At 36.8% G+C, this 15,059-nt stretch overlaps 1 protein-coding gene across 6 annotated transcripts in view; it reads right to left on the minus strand.

Moving 5' to 3' along the window:
- Positions 1–321: 321 nt before the first annotated feature.
- ANKIB1 (ankyrin repeat and IBR domain containing 1) overlaps positions 322–15,059 on the minus strand; it is a 139,377-nt gene continuing 124,639 nt past the window's right edge. Inside the window, exons 15-21 of one of the 6 annotated variants that reach the window (XM_068550680.1) lie at positions 13,308–13,453; positions 11,764–11,942; positions 10,874–10,925; positions 6,978–7,092; positions 3,785–3,918; positions 2,654–3,427; positions 325–2,084 (exon numbers count right to left, since the gene is read on the minus strand). In XM_068550680.1, coding sequence (XP_068406781.1) covers positions 2,687–3,427; positions 3,785–3,918; positions 6,978–7,092; positions 10,874–10,925; positions 11,764–11,942; positions 13,308–13,453 — 1,367 coding nt within the window. In that variant the 3' untranslated portion in view covers positions 325–2,084; positions 2,654–2,686. Of the gene's footprint in view, positions 3,428–3,784; positions 3,919–6,977; positions 7,093–10,873; positions 10,926–11,763; positions 11,943–13,307; positions 13,454–15,059 lie in introns of all 6 variants that reach the window. The other 5 variants (XM_068550685.1, XM_068550681.1, XM_068550683.1 and 2 more) reach the window with 5 other exon arrangements.

A 15,059-nucleotide genomic window follows, 5' to 3' on the forward strand; every position in this document is an offset into this window, starting at 1 on the left:
CTTCTGAAATCTACAGTGATCAAAAATAATGACTGTTGAAGTCACAGTGTTTTAACGCATTGTCATGCAATGTTTTGGACTTATCTCTGGGGTATAAAATGCTCAGTAAGTGGGCTAGTGTAAAAAATATTAGGAATTAATCTATTACATGTAAGAACCAAATCAATCCCATCATACTGGAGGGAATTTAACTTGAAAAAGATCAGCTTCCTGACTTGGTTAAACAAAGTCTATAATGTAATGAGACAAAAGTGAAGTAGTTTAAGTAATAAATGTTTAATCAAAGAATTTTACATATTATTAACAGCATTCATTTGGCTAAACATCTACACGTTTGTAGAATCCTACTGTATATAAAGTGGGAATGTATCAAGTATAGACTATGAAAGTGCAAATAACAAGTCAAGGTTAGAGTAATTTTTTTTTTTTTACATTATAAAATTAACTTGTTTACAAAATAGGCTTTGCCAAACTTTATTTCTGAATTGTAAAGTCAATGACTATGTTTTTAAAATATGTACCAAGGAAATACAAATTGGATAATGATCGTTTTCATGCTCAGGAGAGAACACCACAGAAACACAGGGTACTGCACAAGTGAGAGGAACCAGAACCCACGGCTATACTGTCTGCACACAGGGCACTCTTTCTCACCTTACTGCAGCTTTGCAAGGCGCCTCAATGTGATACAAAGACTCTTTCTATTGAAAAATTACAACTTGATCTAAAAACTGATTGGTGTTGATATTTTCAATCCAAAATAAATTTGTAAAAAAATCCTTTAATGGACTATTTCAGTTTAATATACAGTAATACACTGCAGATAAATGTAATATTTTCCCCAACTAATTTTAAAAGGGATTGATATCAATGTTTCTGATAATTGGGGATATAAAAACTAATGTGGACTTTTGATATCCAGGGCATAGGAGCAATTCCCACACAGTTTATCCTAAGGGAACAGGGGAATATTAAATACTCTAATATAATGTCTGAGCCATACTGTTTAAAGTACAAGAAAATTTCAAAAGTGGGGTTTGGGAAAAAAAAGTAATCGAAAACCACAATTACAACTCATGTGGATATCAATACTAATATAACCTTTTACCCAGCCCAGGACTTGCCTGTACAAACTTAGTACTGAAATTTTGGTATCTGTAGATTTCTGATAAGAATCTGGCAAAACATTAAATGGAGTATTACGTATCTATTTTGCTTATGTTATGCTAGTTTTGATAATATGTAAGTAAAACAGCCATTCCAACAGTTTATTCTAGTTTTAATTACACACTGTACCATTGTATCTTAATTACAACTAGGACCAATATTTTCTTCACAGTAAGACACTGATAACTAGGAAGTTGATTTTTTTCAACACTAAACAGTAATCACACAGCAAATGAGTATTGTGCAATACAACAAACACGTCAGCATTTGCGATTTAGGCAAACAAACCGATTGAACATTTAGTTGTTATATTTACTGTAAAGGCAAGGCCATGGGTGGTTTTATGGAGGTCTTTGCAATTCATACAGCATAGTTACTTCGGAAGAGACACTGAAATCTGAATTACTTACTTAACTGGCAACTATCCATTTAGGTTAGGCAAAGGCACGGTAACATGTTGCGCAGGATGTTTTATTGAGTTTTTTAATAATTGTGGGATTTACTATAACTCATGAAAACTCCACTTTTTTTCTGTTTTATAAAACACTTACCATTAAAAGTAATTGCACCCATTAGTAATTAGAATGCACTGTAAAATTGTGAAAACAAAGAACTATGATTGCACTTCCAATAAAGTGTCTCTTAAAATACAGCACCGCTGTTGCTAATCAACTGTACTTTAATATTAAAATAAACTGTTTTTAACAGCAGCATTAGATTTAGTTAACTTAAGCTATAGGCTACATTTATTTAAATGCAGTCTCCATGGCAACAAAAGCCCATTAAATTCTGGAATATCATTGCTACCAAGTGGCACCTTTTACTTCCGAGAAGGCTGAGACTGCTCTGGAGCCCTCCAGGACACCGCACACCTGAACGCCTTGTTAGCGCACGAGTCAGAGTTTGGCACAAGTGGACTGTAAATAGACATGAAAAGAGATCTTTGATTCATGTGAAAATTAAAATGAATTACACTGTGGTAGATGCTACACTAAAGGGAAGCCTTGGATACCTCAATTCACACTGCTCAGACAAAAAGGAAGAAAGAAAATTATGGAAGAGCACGAGATTGAGGAATGAAATGTTACTAGATCTGTCCAAAATAACTTCTAAAATGAAGAAAACTTTTATTTTTTTAAAAAGGAAAAACCACCCAAGGATTGGAGAGTAAGCCTTTAATTTAAATGTTCAATTTAAGTATTGCTGACCTTAGGCTAAACAGAGGACTGCATTTTCTTAAAATGTGGAATCTAACCTATTTATTTCATTTGTGTTTCTCCCTCCCACTCTTCTGTTCGTCAGCAAAAAGGGGAAAAGCTATCCAATTAAATACAAAAGAAATTCCCTGTAAGGTTAAAATCAGAAATGAAGCTACCATTCAAGGGAACTCCTTTGTATTTAATTCTAATGTCAGTGGTTTATAATTAGTTGGAATTAAGTGGATCAAATCTCTATAAAGCATATTCCACTAGCATACCACCTGTACCTGCAATTCATTTAGAGCCCCGAGGTGTGCAGCTCACACTAAATGTACTTGTTCAGGCCAGTCACTTGAGGTTTGAGGTGTTTGACTCGAAACATCAGAACCATCCCCCTTGTTGGCTGCCTCTTTACCACTGTTGCCAGCTTGAGATGCTGTTTCCCCAGCCAGAATGTTTCCTTCCAAAGGATTTTCTTCTTCTATTTGGGTTCCTCTACCTTCACTGACCACAGCATCTTCAAACACTGAATCTTCTGGCGGCATCAGTTCCACATCCCTCACACCTTCTGACTCATCTTTGACACAGGGGAGCTGGGAATCTGCACTGATTTCTGTAGCTGCTGGAGGAATCAGGGCGATACTCTGAGGGTTCATGTCATGAAACCAAGCCATAATATTGCCAAGAAGATTGTCATTGATGTTGGCGTCCTGGCCAGCTGAGTCAGGGTCACTGGATGAGGGATAGAATTCACTTCTCACCTCACTGAGAGGGTGTGAACTCAGGGTGTCAGTTGAAAATGGGTCACTTTCTGCTCCTAGTCTCATGAGGCTGTTACCAAGTTCCAACAGCTCAGAACTGCTCAATGCAGCCCGAGGGCTATCTGTGTTCCTGGGGACGGAGTCCAGCCTGGAAGGTAAAGAGGTGCCTATCGCTCCTAACGATGCTTCATTACTGAGAAAGTCTCTATTTTCTTCATTGATGGCTAGCCCAGATTCTTGCAGAGATAACTGTATTGCAAGAAGTATATTGGGATCGTCTTCATCCAAGGAACTCAGAGCCTGAGGCAACAGAAAGTAAAATTACTTTAAAATTTAAAAGGAAAAATGATTGAACCCAGTGAGGTCTACCACTGTTCTTTTACCAAACAGATAATTAATAGTACCTCTATTTATACAGAAGAATTATCTGACCTACTCAAATCTTATTTTAATTTTCTTCTTGTGGATGCTAAAGGGAAAAAAAAAATTACTTAAGGTAAATCTGAAATAGAAGAATCTTTCCCTGCAGTACATCTCTGAAGCAAAGATTTTAGAATGGAAGGAAGAAAAAGGAAAGCAATAGAAGTAAAAATAGGAAGCCAGGCTAAACAGAGAAAGAGCAAAAGCAGGGGCAACGAGGCTGCCCAGAAAGGCTACCTGAAGAGAGTCCTGGTTCTCAGAGTGACTGGCGGGGGTGTAGTCGTGCAGGGAAGAGCTGTGCAGTGCGCTCATAGATGCAGAACTTACCACGGAGGTGCCAGGCCTGTGGCCACCGCCACCTTCCAGGATATCTGTTTCAAAGCAAGTGGTGCCAGAGATAATTTAGTCATACAAGATCTCATACATCTTTTTATTTAAATTGATGATTTCTCTTTGAGTGCTGGTGAAAACCTGTGTTCACAAGTTCACTTAATCTTTCAGAGATTTCTCATCCATATTTGTCTCATCATAAACAGCAATATATATCTAACACTATTACTTCAAATCCATGATCATTCTTCATATTTTTGCTTGCATTATAAATGGTTCTATTCACAAATACAAGTGCTACCAAGTGCTCTTTTTTTTCCCCTTAAGCAATAAGAAAGATGTTTTAGTTTTCAGAGTTCTTAAAACTACAGAAGGACTCTGCTGGTGGCGCAGTGGTTATCCGCCTGCCAATGCAGGGGACACGGGTTCGATCCCTGGTCTGGGAAAATCCTACATGCCGCAGAGCAACTAAGCCCGTGTGCCACAACTACTGAGCCTGCGAGCCACAACTACTGAGCCCGCGTGCCTAGAGTGCGTGCTCCGCAATAAGAGAAGCCACTGCAATGAGAAGCCAGTGCACCGCAAGAAGGAGTAGCCCCATCTTGAGGCCTGTCGATCCTGATTTATTAAAGATGATCTGCTGACACCATAGTTTGAAGATTTTCAATTAATAATTTAATATTTAAAGCTGATAATATAATTTATCTTTAACACCAGAAATTTAAAAAAATGTTGATAGGAGAACTGAGGCTAGGAGAAAAATATTTCATGAACACAATAACAGTAATCAACAGCTACAATTTATTGAGTGCTCACTAGGTGCTATTAGTACTTAAGGCTTTTACACTTATTATCTCATTTAATGCTCACAATAAGCCCACAAAGTGATATTATTATTATTGCTTTTTAAAAAAAAAAATTTTATTTATTTATTTGGCTGCCTCAGGTCTTTTTTTTTTTTTTTTAAACATCTTTATTGGAGTATAATTGCTTTACAATGGTGTGTTAGTTTCTGCTTTAGAACAAAGTGAATCAGTTATACATATACATACGTTCCCATATCTCTTCCCTCTTGCGTCTCCCTCCCTTCCACCCTCCCTACCCCACTCCTCTGGGTGGTCACAAAGCACCGAGCTGATCTCCCTGTGCTATGCGGCTGCTTCCCACTAGCTATCTATTTTACGTTTGGTAGTGTATATATGTCCATGCCACTCTCTCACTTTGTCACAGCTTACCCTTCCCCCTCCCCATATCCTCAAGTCCATTCTCTAGTAGGTCTGTATCTTTATTCCCATCTTACCCCTAGGTTCTTCATGACCTTTTTTTTTTTCCCCTTAGATTCCATATATATGTGTTAGCATATGGTATTTGTTTTTCTCTTTCTGACTTACTTCACTCTGTATGACAGACTCTAGGTCCATCCACCTCACTACAAATATCTCAGTTTCGTTTCTTTTTATGGCTGAGTAATATTCCGTTGTATATATGTGCCACATCTTCTTTATCCATTCATCCGATGATGGACACTTAGGTTGCTTCCATGTCCTGGCTATTGTAAATAGAGCTGCAATGAACATTTTGGTACATGACTCTTTTTGAATTATGGTTTTCTCAGGGTATATACCCAGTAGTGGGATTCCTGGGTCGTATGGTAGTTCTAGTTTTAGTTTTTTAAGGAACCTCCATACTGTTCTCCATAGTGGCTGTATCAATTTACATTCCCACCAACAGTGCAAGAGGGTTCCCTTTTCTCCACACCCTCTCCAGCATTTATTGTTTGTAGATGTTTTGATGATGGCCATTCTGACCGGTGTGAGATTTATTTATTTATTTGGCTGCCTCAGGTCTTAGTTGCGGCACCCAGGCTCTCTAGTGGCATGTCGGCTCTAGAGTGCGCAGGCTTAGTTGCCCCGAGGCATGTGGGATCTTAGTCAAACCTACGTCCCCTGCGTTGGAAGGTGGATTCTTAACCACTGGACCACGAGGGAGGTCCCTATTATTGCTTCTTTAGAATGAGGAGACCAAAGCTTGGAGAGGGTAAGTGACTTGACTAAAGTTTCACACCGATAAGCAGCAGAGCTGGGGTCATGAACTCAGGTCTGTCTGATTCCACAGCCCATGTTCTTTTTTTTCTCCCCCTCCAGTCAAGTCTTTATTGGGGCCCTTGCTGCAGCAGAGGGGAGTGAGAACAAACAACAGGTTCCCTAACAAACAACAGGTTCCCTTGCTTGCTCGCTCCCCAAGGGGGAGGCGAGCTTGTTCCTTATATGGGGGGAGGGTAGGAGTGTGTCCAGTGTGTGTGGGGGGGTGGCTTAGGTCTTTTGCCCACCCCTCTGGGGGTGTTGAGTGCAGGCGGCATGCGCAGTACCCTGCCTTTGTTCCCAACACCCTGTTTTTGCTCCCCGCTATTCAGAAGTGGCAGTTGAGTTTTTTGGTCTTTTGTATCTTTTTGTCCATAATTTGTCCCAACTGCACATGCACCCAGTTATTTTTAGTCCCATATAGTTTCTTTGTATTTTGTTGCTCAGAGAGAGGTGTGTCCAGGTGCAAGCATTGCAGCACTTCAGCAAAGGGTCCCAGGTCCCAGCCTGTCTCATTTTTAGTGCTTTTTTTTTTTGCCACCCATGTATCTTTCTGGTGAAATTGATGCTGGCTAAGGGGCCAGCTAGGGGATCTCAGTTCTCTCCACATGATCTCTCCATGCTATCTCTCCACATTGGCTACTTTGGGCTTCCTCATAGCAGTCTGGCTTGGTCCCAAATGTAAGCGTCCCAGATGAAGAGAGAAAGAAAGGCAGAAACTGTATCCCTTTTGTGACCTAGCCTCAGAAGTCACATAGCATCTTTTTGACTGTACTTGATGTACCAAGGCCAGAGTCCATGTGAGAAGTTATGGGATAAAGGACACACAGGGAAGCCATTAACTGCACAGCCCATGTTCTTAATCGCCCTGGTTTTCTGTATCCTGTGACAGTAGAAGCATCTGCATGTTGACTGTATATCTAAATTACAAACTGTTTCACAAATACTTAGATTAGCCACTTTTAAGAATAAATGCAAGAGAACTAAGAGATTAAAACAAACCCAACTCAAGAACTCACCTAAAGTGCTTTCACTTGGCTCATCAGGGTCTGGAGGATTACTAAGCATACTGTGCACATCTCCTCGACGGCGTTGTTGTCTGTGCCTCCTCCGATACTGAAATTCAGCATATTCCTGCATAAACCAAAGGTTATAAAATACAGGAGAGCATGCAAATTTTTAAATGCAAATAAAACAAACAATACACTTTTTTTCTAGGAAAAAAATGTGTGATTTTATATACATATTATAAAATCACTTGGCTTTAGAAAAAGAAACTGCAGGTATTGCCATGCCAAGGAAACAGAAACGGTAAAATGGAAAAAGAAAAAATTTTAAATAGGCGTTATAATTGTCTGGATAAATTGGGAATACTTGCAAGCTCCAATGCTAGATCATAACTGAGCCTTATTTCATATGCCTGGGTCTTGTTATCTAATATTATAACTAATACCAGAATGATTTTACTAATAAAAGTTAGGCCCTCTCTGGAGGTCTGGTTTTAAAAAAAATGACTGTGATATATGCAACAGAAAATAAAAGAAAAAAGATAAAATAAAGAAAAGCACTAACAGTTAAGTACTTGTTAGATTGTTGGATTCTGTATTCTTTGGGACTACTATATACCATACTCACATCAAAGAAGAATATGAGGTTACCTTTAAAATAAGATGTTACTTGGCTTCCTTCCTATATTAGTTAATACGTGGGGTTATCTACAACCCAGGCAGGGGGAAGTGTTTTCTATTTAGCATACGGGAAGAACACAGATTTGGGCAGATGTCCCTGAGTTTATTTTACATTTGTGATAATAGTTTAAAGTGGGTTTGCTATCACCAGAGGCAGAACCTGGGCCTACCTGCTATTATCTGCGTACAAATGTACTTTTCCAGATTTTAGTGACAGAAGAGACGAGAAGACAGGCCAGTGTGCATGACACCAGCATAAAAAGGCTAATTTTGAGAATCGTTATAGACTCTTTCAGTGATAAACACTAAAATACTCAGATTTATGATTATCTCTAGAATATTCAATATGCTTATGTTGTGAAAGTAACTGGAATAAATGAAAATAAGTTTTAAAACCCCAGTAAAACTTTTACATCATACAACTCTGGTTAAATTTATTCAAACTCCTTCATCTACGTAAGCAGTTGGACCCTAATTAAAGAATGGAAGGCATTCTACCAGGTTAGAAACAAATGAACGTAAGATACTGCAAGTGCCCAGAGAGATTATTCAGGTTCTTTAAATTTACTGCTGAGCTGGGGTATCATTTCCTCTTTTCCTGGAGGCCCATGATCCAAAACTGGATGACTGTTAATGTGTCATCATGGTTCACTGGACCACTGAGGACTACCACGTTTCTCAGACAAAGATGGCAAGAAAACATTATTTCAGTTAAGATTTATCTTTAGGGAGAATTTGTTTACTTTGTACACTTGGTGATGGTACAAAGTTACTCTGAATTAAATAAACTACTTCTGACCATAGAATATACATATTTCCAATTGAAGAAAACTAAATGGTTAAAAAGCCTGTAAAAGAAACTTGTTATATTTATAATTATTCTGATAAAAAACTCAAATGGCGTTCTCTCACCATGCAACAGGCTTTAAAAAAATTGTTTTCATAAAATTAAACTTATCTGAAAATTTCCATGGATTCCTAAGATCTTCAAGTAAGCATATGAAAAGGCTTTAGTCGGGATACTCCAAATGGTTTGAGAGTGTTAAGGCTACAGAGAAGAGTGAGAAGTTCTAGGATTTATAGGGAAAAAAGCTTCCAGGAGTTTTTTTTTTTTTTGTAAATTATAATAGCCACCATTTATTGAGCACCAATTTTGTTAGTGACTTAAACAGATGCTTTAATCCTTCCAGAACTTCCATGGGGTAGATATCACCATCCACAATTTAAAGATGAGAAATTAAGGAACACAGCCTAAGTAGACCTTAAGTTATAGGGCTAGACCTCAAATTCTGGTGTCCCTTAGACTTTTCGATCATGCTGTTTCCTCTGGGCTCCACTGCCTTTAAAGTGGCACAAAACAAATACTGATGCTTGTCAATGACTCATTCAATTTAGTTTTAAAAGAAGAAGACGTAATTAACTTTAATGAAATATATAAATTCAACCTAAAAGTCTACTGAAGTTTGGCAACATTATTTTTTTCAGAATCCATATGAAGGCAAAGAGCTAATTTTTATAGATATAATTTTGGCAGATACTTGATAGTCACACACATGCAGAATTTTAAAGGTTCATACTGTGTGGTAATTCTTTAGATCTGCAATAAGGTTTACATAAAAGCTTGGTGTTCAATGTACCAAAGACTTTAAAGAATAGAAAACTGAAAGTGAATTAAATTATCCTTGTAAAATTTATTAACTCATAAAAAGTAAATTGAAGAAAAATGTTATTTATAATTTCACAATTTTTAATCCCAAGGGAACAAGAGCTCAATAATTTTATTTATAAGTATTCACATGTGAGGTAAAAAGCCTGCCTATTTTTTTACAAAATGAAATGGTGTCAGTCATATCAGCAGACCCTCAATATTCCAGAGAAATATTTTGAAATTACTGAAGTTATCGTCAGAGCCAGAAGCCGCAAGATGATGCATACATGACTGTGAATATACTGGTAAAGGTTTTATTTTTGCTAAATTGTGTTTCTACCTTGAAATACTGAAATCTTTCTATTCTTTTTTTGATAACTGAAGCTTGTTTATTCCTCCTTTTAGGTGGAAGTTTTCCATACTATTCCCCAAAGCTGAAATTATACGATTACATAAAAATATTCAAGCATAGGGTCAGGTAAAGAAAAGGTTCATAATTTGTTTTACAACAGAATTTTCATTAATATATTAAAATTTTTTAAAAAAATTTAACTGAATTTAAAATTTCTGTATCAGAGCTCTAAGTACAAATTCTTCCTCAAGTAAATCTTGTTTTGGATATATCTACCAATACAAAAGGCCACAAGGTGATTGCAAGTATCCTTAGCAGCTGAAAAGAGAAAGTATCTGATTTAAATAAACCACAGTCATTTATGGATAATAATCAATTCCACTGTCTTTCAGTTGCAGACAACTTATGGGCTATAAATGGTAAAGGTTTCATAGTTTGTCCCGCTGCCTTCCAAGAATTGAGTTAAAAGGTTATCATAATATAAGCGTCGAATGGTATACTGTTGTATAAAGAACCAGAAAGTAGATAGAACTGCTAAAGCCATTTAAAATCAGACTCAACAGTGACAGTGGCAATTTAAATCTCAGAAAATAGCAATGTGATTAAGATTTTCACTTTATCTTATTTCTATTTGCAGCAAATGTTATTTGCAGTATTAGTATTTTAGACCTTCTGTATTTTAAGATGGTATATCAACAACAACAACAATGAAAACAAGAAGAGTGTGAAAATCTTAAAGAGAAGCAGAGAGCAACTATCAAAGCATTCTTTCTGCAGAAACACTAATGTCAAGTTTCCACCTTAGTAACTAATTATAAATCAATGCTAACAGGTTGTTGCAATAACTTAAAAAAAAAAGATTGTCTATTTAGGTTTTTAATAAATTCCGATTGAAACAATATTACAACTAGAAATGCATTTCTAATAAATAAAATTCATATTTCTGTTAATTAAAGATATTTTCCAAAAATGTAAGCTATAAATTGGCCTTCTGACTATTCAGTAATTAAAAATAAGAGAGGGTATGCATTTAATAATGTGATGATAATCCAATGAATAGGTAAATGTAGACTCTGCTGAGGCATTATTATTATAAAAGAAAGAAAAAAACATTGCTTACAATCTCAGTAGGATATTCAGAATAGATGAGGGTGCAAATGCAAGCAGGATTGCACTAAGGAAAACTATAACTAACCAAACCAAACCAAACCCGCACAAAACAATTACCTCAGGTGATGCAAATCCTAAATATTCCCAATCCCATGTTCCACCAGCAAAGCTACAAAGAAATTAGACATACCATTTGATTTATTATCAGTACTACAAAGTACAAACAATCAGACCCTTGCCCTTTGAACATTACTTTTAATTCCTCTGCTTGGAACTTGCTTAACCAAAGATCAACTACTGAATATAATTAAAATGATTCTTTCATTATTTCTTTCAAATTCTACATTGCTTTATGTTTGTATAAAATGGTGGAAAAATTAAAAATCACCATGCTATACCAGAGTATTTTACAATTGCTTCTATTTTTATTTTTAGGGGTTTATGTAAAAATAAGGGTCCAAGGAATTTCTAATGCTTATAATTAATATGAATAAGAAAATATGCTTCAATTTATAATGGCATAAGTAGTATAAGTGTCTGAAATAAAACAACCAAAACTCAACTGCTCTTTAATGGATGAATACGGATCACTTAAAAAACTTTACTAATATCAGATTTCTAATTTCTTTACAACTTCTTACCAAAAAATACAAATATGACCTTAACAATTTGGCAAGGCTTCCAAATTCTACATTATAAGATGTTTTTGACTATCAAAATGATGCGTTAGAATACTTGTTGAACTATCAGTTCACTGAAGTGTGAAATTTACCTAGCCTAATTTAGTCTGAGAAACTATACAACGAAAAACAAAAAAATAAAAAAAATAGAAACAGTACTGGGGAAAAAAAAAAACACCAAAAAGAAGTTAACATACTTTTATCAGCTATCCATATTTTAGGTATAAGTAACTTTCAGGAATATGAACCCTAGTTGGACAAAAAAATAAACCTGCTAGCATTTGTGGCTGGTGCTAGGATGAGTTCCATGGTGTGTATCCTTTTCACCTGCGTCTTGGAGCTTCTGGTGAGTCTGCAGGAGCAACTCCCCGAGCCACAGATGCCAGGAACTCTTGCCTCTTCTGCTGTACAAGGCATGCTGCCTTGATTATCTTGTGGCGGGGTGTGCGAAGGTAAGGCCTATTGACTTTTTGGGCAAGGTCTTCAGTGACCATCTCTAAGTCTGTCTATGTTAAGAAGAGGAAAAAAAAAAATTATAGGTTGAGTGAGTTAGTCAATAGCAAATCCAGTGTCCGTCTGGTTAAATCTAACTCCTCTGAAATCAGAAATTAATCCAAATTTTATATAACTTCCAATTTAACATGTGTTTCTACTTCGCACATTTTAGGAAAACAGCATTCATTCAATAGGCATTTATAGTAATGTAGTTGGTATGGCTACAAAGAAGTAGTGAGTATAGTATAGCAGCTGTATAAAAAAAATTTATAATTTGTCTGTGTGAAAAAGAACTAATAAATTTCAAGGCATTGTACATGTAAGTGCCTGACCACATGGTACAGACTGTATGTAAATGCTGAAGGAATGTGAGGCAAGGCAAAACCTTTGTGATTTGGGGTTAGCTCTGGAAGGCCTCATGGAGAAAATGAATATTCAGCATTGAAGGAAATGTAAAATATAACTTAGCAGAGGGGAGTTCAAAGGGATGACATAAAAACAGTAGCAAGAGGAGAAAGTTTGGTGACTTCAAAAAAAAAGAGGAATGTACAATGAACCTGGTCAGCTACACTGATGTCAGTTTGCTTACATGTTTTGTTTTGTTTTTTCAAGCACTCTTTAAGTTTTTCAGTTGTACTGTTAAAATGAACTGACAAATAGCAACTTTCCCATCTAGTATGTAATGTGGTTTGTTTCGTTTTTGAAGATAAAATTCCTAATTACATAATCAGAGTTAGGCCAGATTTCAACCTCAACCAGTTTAAAATAAAGAAATAAATGTGGGGGCTTCCCTGGTGGCGCAGTGGTTGAGAATCCGTCTGCCAATGCAGGGGACACGGGTTTGAGCCCTGGTCCGGGAAGATCCCACATGCCGCGGAGCAACTAAGCCCATGCACAACTACTGAGCCTGCGCTCTAGAGCCTGCGAGCCACGACTACTGAAGCCCGCGAGCCTAGACCCCAAGCTCTGCAATAAGAGAAGCCACCGCAGTGAGAAGCCCGCGCACCGGGATGAAGAGCAGCTCCCGCTCGACGCAACTAGAAAAAGCCCACACACAGCAACCAAGACCCAACAGAGCCAAAAATAAATAAATAAAAGAAAAGAAAAAAAAAGAAAAAAGAAATAAATGTGGTAGGAAATGTTTGCATAGCTCAGAACTCATTCAAATCTGCACAGTGACAAATTCAAACATAAAGAAAATTTCAGTTTATTACTGGTAACTTTTCCTTTATTTAAAAACCATTCTAAAAACAGAAACAAAATTGTTTATTAATTACACTCAAGTAAGATAAACCTTAGTTATAAAGTGGTTGAAAAAGGAGAAAATCTGTTTTTCATAGTAACTGCATTTAAATTTAATAAAAAAGACATCTTACTTGCATGAGTTCAAAAATTTCTTTCTTTGTGCTTTTAGGTTCTAAGAAAAATCCATATGGATAAGAACACTTGAGAATGCGTCGAGTTTTTAAGAGCACGTGAACTGCATCTTCGATGAAAGTGGTATCTGGACAGCCTCCTTCAGCTATAAAGTAAACCAGGCAAAGTGAAAAATTTTTTTTTGCAAATACACTATTATAAAATTAAACAACTAAGTTTTCGTAAAAGAAAGAAAAAAGAACAAGGATCCCTAAGAAGAAACTGCTTGAAGTAGCTATATGATAGTATTTATTTGAACTAGACTAAAAACCTACATAAAACACTCATACGTTTTGCATGTAGGTGACGACTTGTATGCATTTATAAATGGAGCACAGCCTGCAGTAGCCCAGGAGTACTGATGGCAGTCATGAAGGAATGCATACATTGATCCTGGATTCTGTTCTCACCCTGTGAGTAAACAAATCTAGCTTTAGGTCAACTCAAATGTTCCATGTTTTACTAAGTTTTTTAGGTTATCCCTAGTAGAATTCTACTCATTAAGAATCAGAACAAATGCCTTGCTAAGTTGCTTGCTAAAAAAAAAAAAAGCCTAATTATAAATTATGCTTCTGCAAAAACAACATTGTAAGGTAAAAGACACAACATCCTGGGAAACAACTGGGTAACAAATGCTAGTTAATAAACACTCCAGGGAGAGAAAGAGAGAAAGGGAGGAAGAGTGGTTTTATTTCTTCCTTTCCAAATCTTCTATCTTTCAATTCTTTTTTATGTCTTACTATGCTGTCTAGAACCTCCAGAAGGTTGAACAGAAGCAGTAGTTTACACCTACAAATACTTATTTTATATTTAGTATGTTTTGGGCACTGTTCTAAGTATTAGAGATACGTCCGTGATGGAATAGACTGTAGAATCTGTGAGGACTTTTTCTTTCAATTTTTACTGTGGACAATAATACTTCAAGAGTTTGGTATTGGCTTGATATAGTTACGTCATTACTATAGTCTAAGAACTAGTAATTAACAAGGAGACTAAGCTGCTATTGATGCTTTTTGTCCCACTCTAATTTATTTAACTTATGGTTATTGTTTTAATTAGGTAGTTATCCTCATGAAAATGGTGTTAGTACTCATTACTTTTATAAAATGGAGCGAACACAAGGGTAATCGATTGCATTTTAGGCTTAAAACCTTTTATATATAAGCTGTGATTATTTTAAAAATGTGACTTTTTAGGGACTTCCTTGGTGGCACAGTGGTTAAGAATCTGCCTGCCAGTGCAGGGGACATGGGTTCGAGCCCTGGTCTGGGAAGATCCCACATGCCGCAGAGCAACTAACCCTGGGCACCACAACTACTGAGCCTGCGCTCTAGAGCCCGCAAGCCACAACTACTGAAGACTGCGTGCCTAGAGCCCGTGCTCCACAACAAGAGAAGCCACCGCAATGAGAAGCCTGCGCACTACAACGAAGAGTAGCCCCTGCTCGCCACAACTAGAGAAAGCCTGCACGCAGCAATAAGGACCCAAAGCAGCCAAAAAAAAAAAAAGTCACTTTTTAAAACAAACATGCCAGAACCTGTACTCTGTGCGGTCACTGTGAGATATTATATTCTAATTATGTAACTAGTATTCAATCCATTTTTAGGAATGTTCTTTTTGAACTTCCATTTTAGGAACCATAAGTAAGCCCTATCTCATGACTTTGCTTTTTGACTCCAATGTCTGCTATTTACCAGTGAGATGATTTCTCC

Source organism: Eschrichtius robustus, chromosome 8 (assembly GCF_028021215.1).
Source record: "Eschrichtius robustus isolate mEscRob2 chromosome 8, mEscRob2.pri, whole genome shotgun sequence".
NCBI lineage: Eukaryota > Metazoa > Chordata > Mammalia > Artiodactyla > Eschrichtiidae > Eschrichtius > Eschrichtius robustus.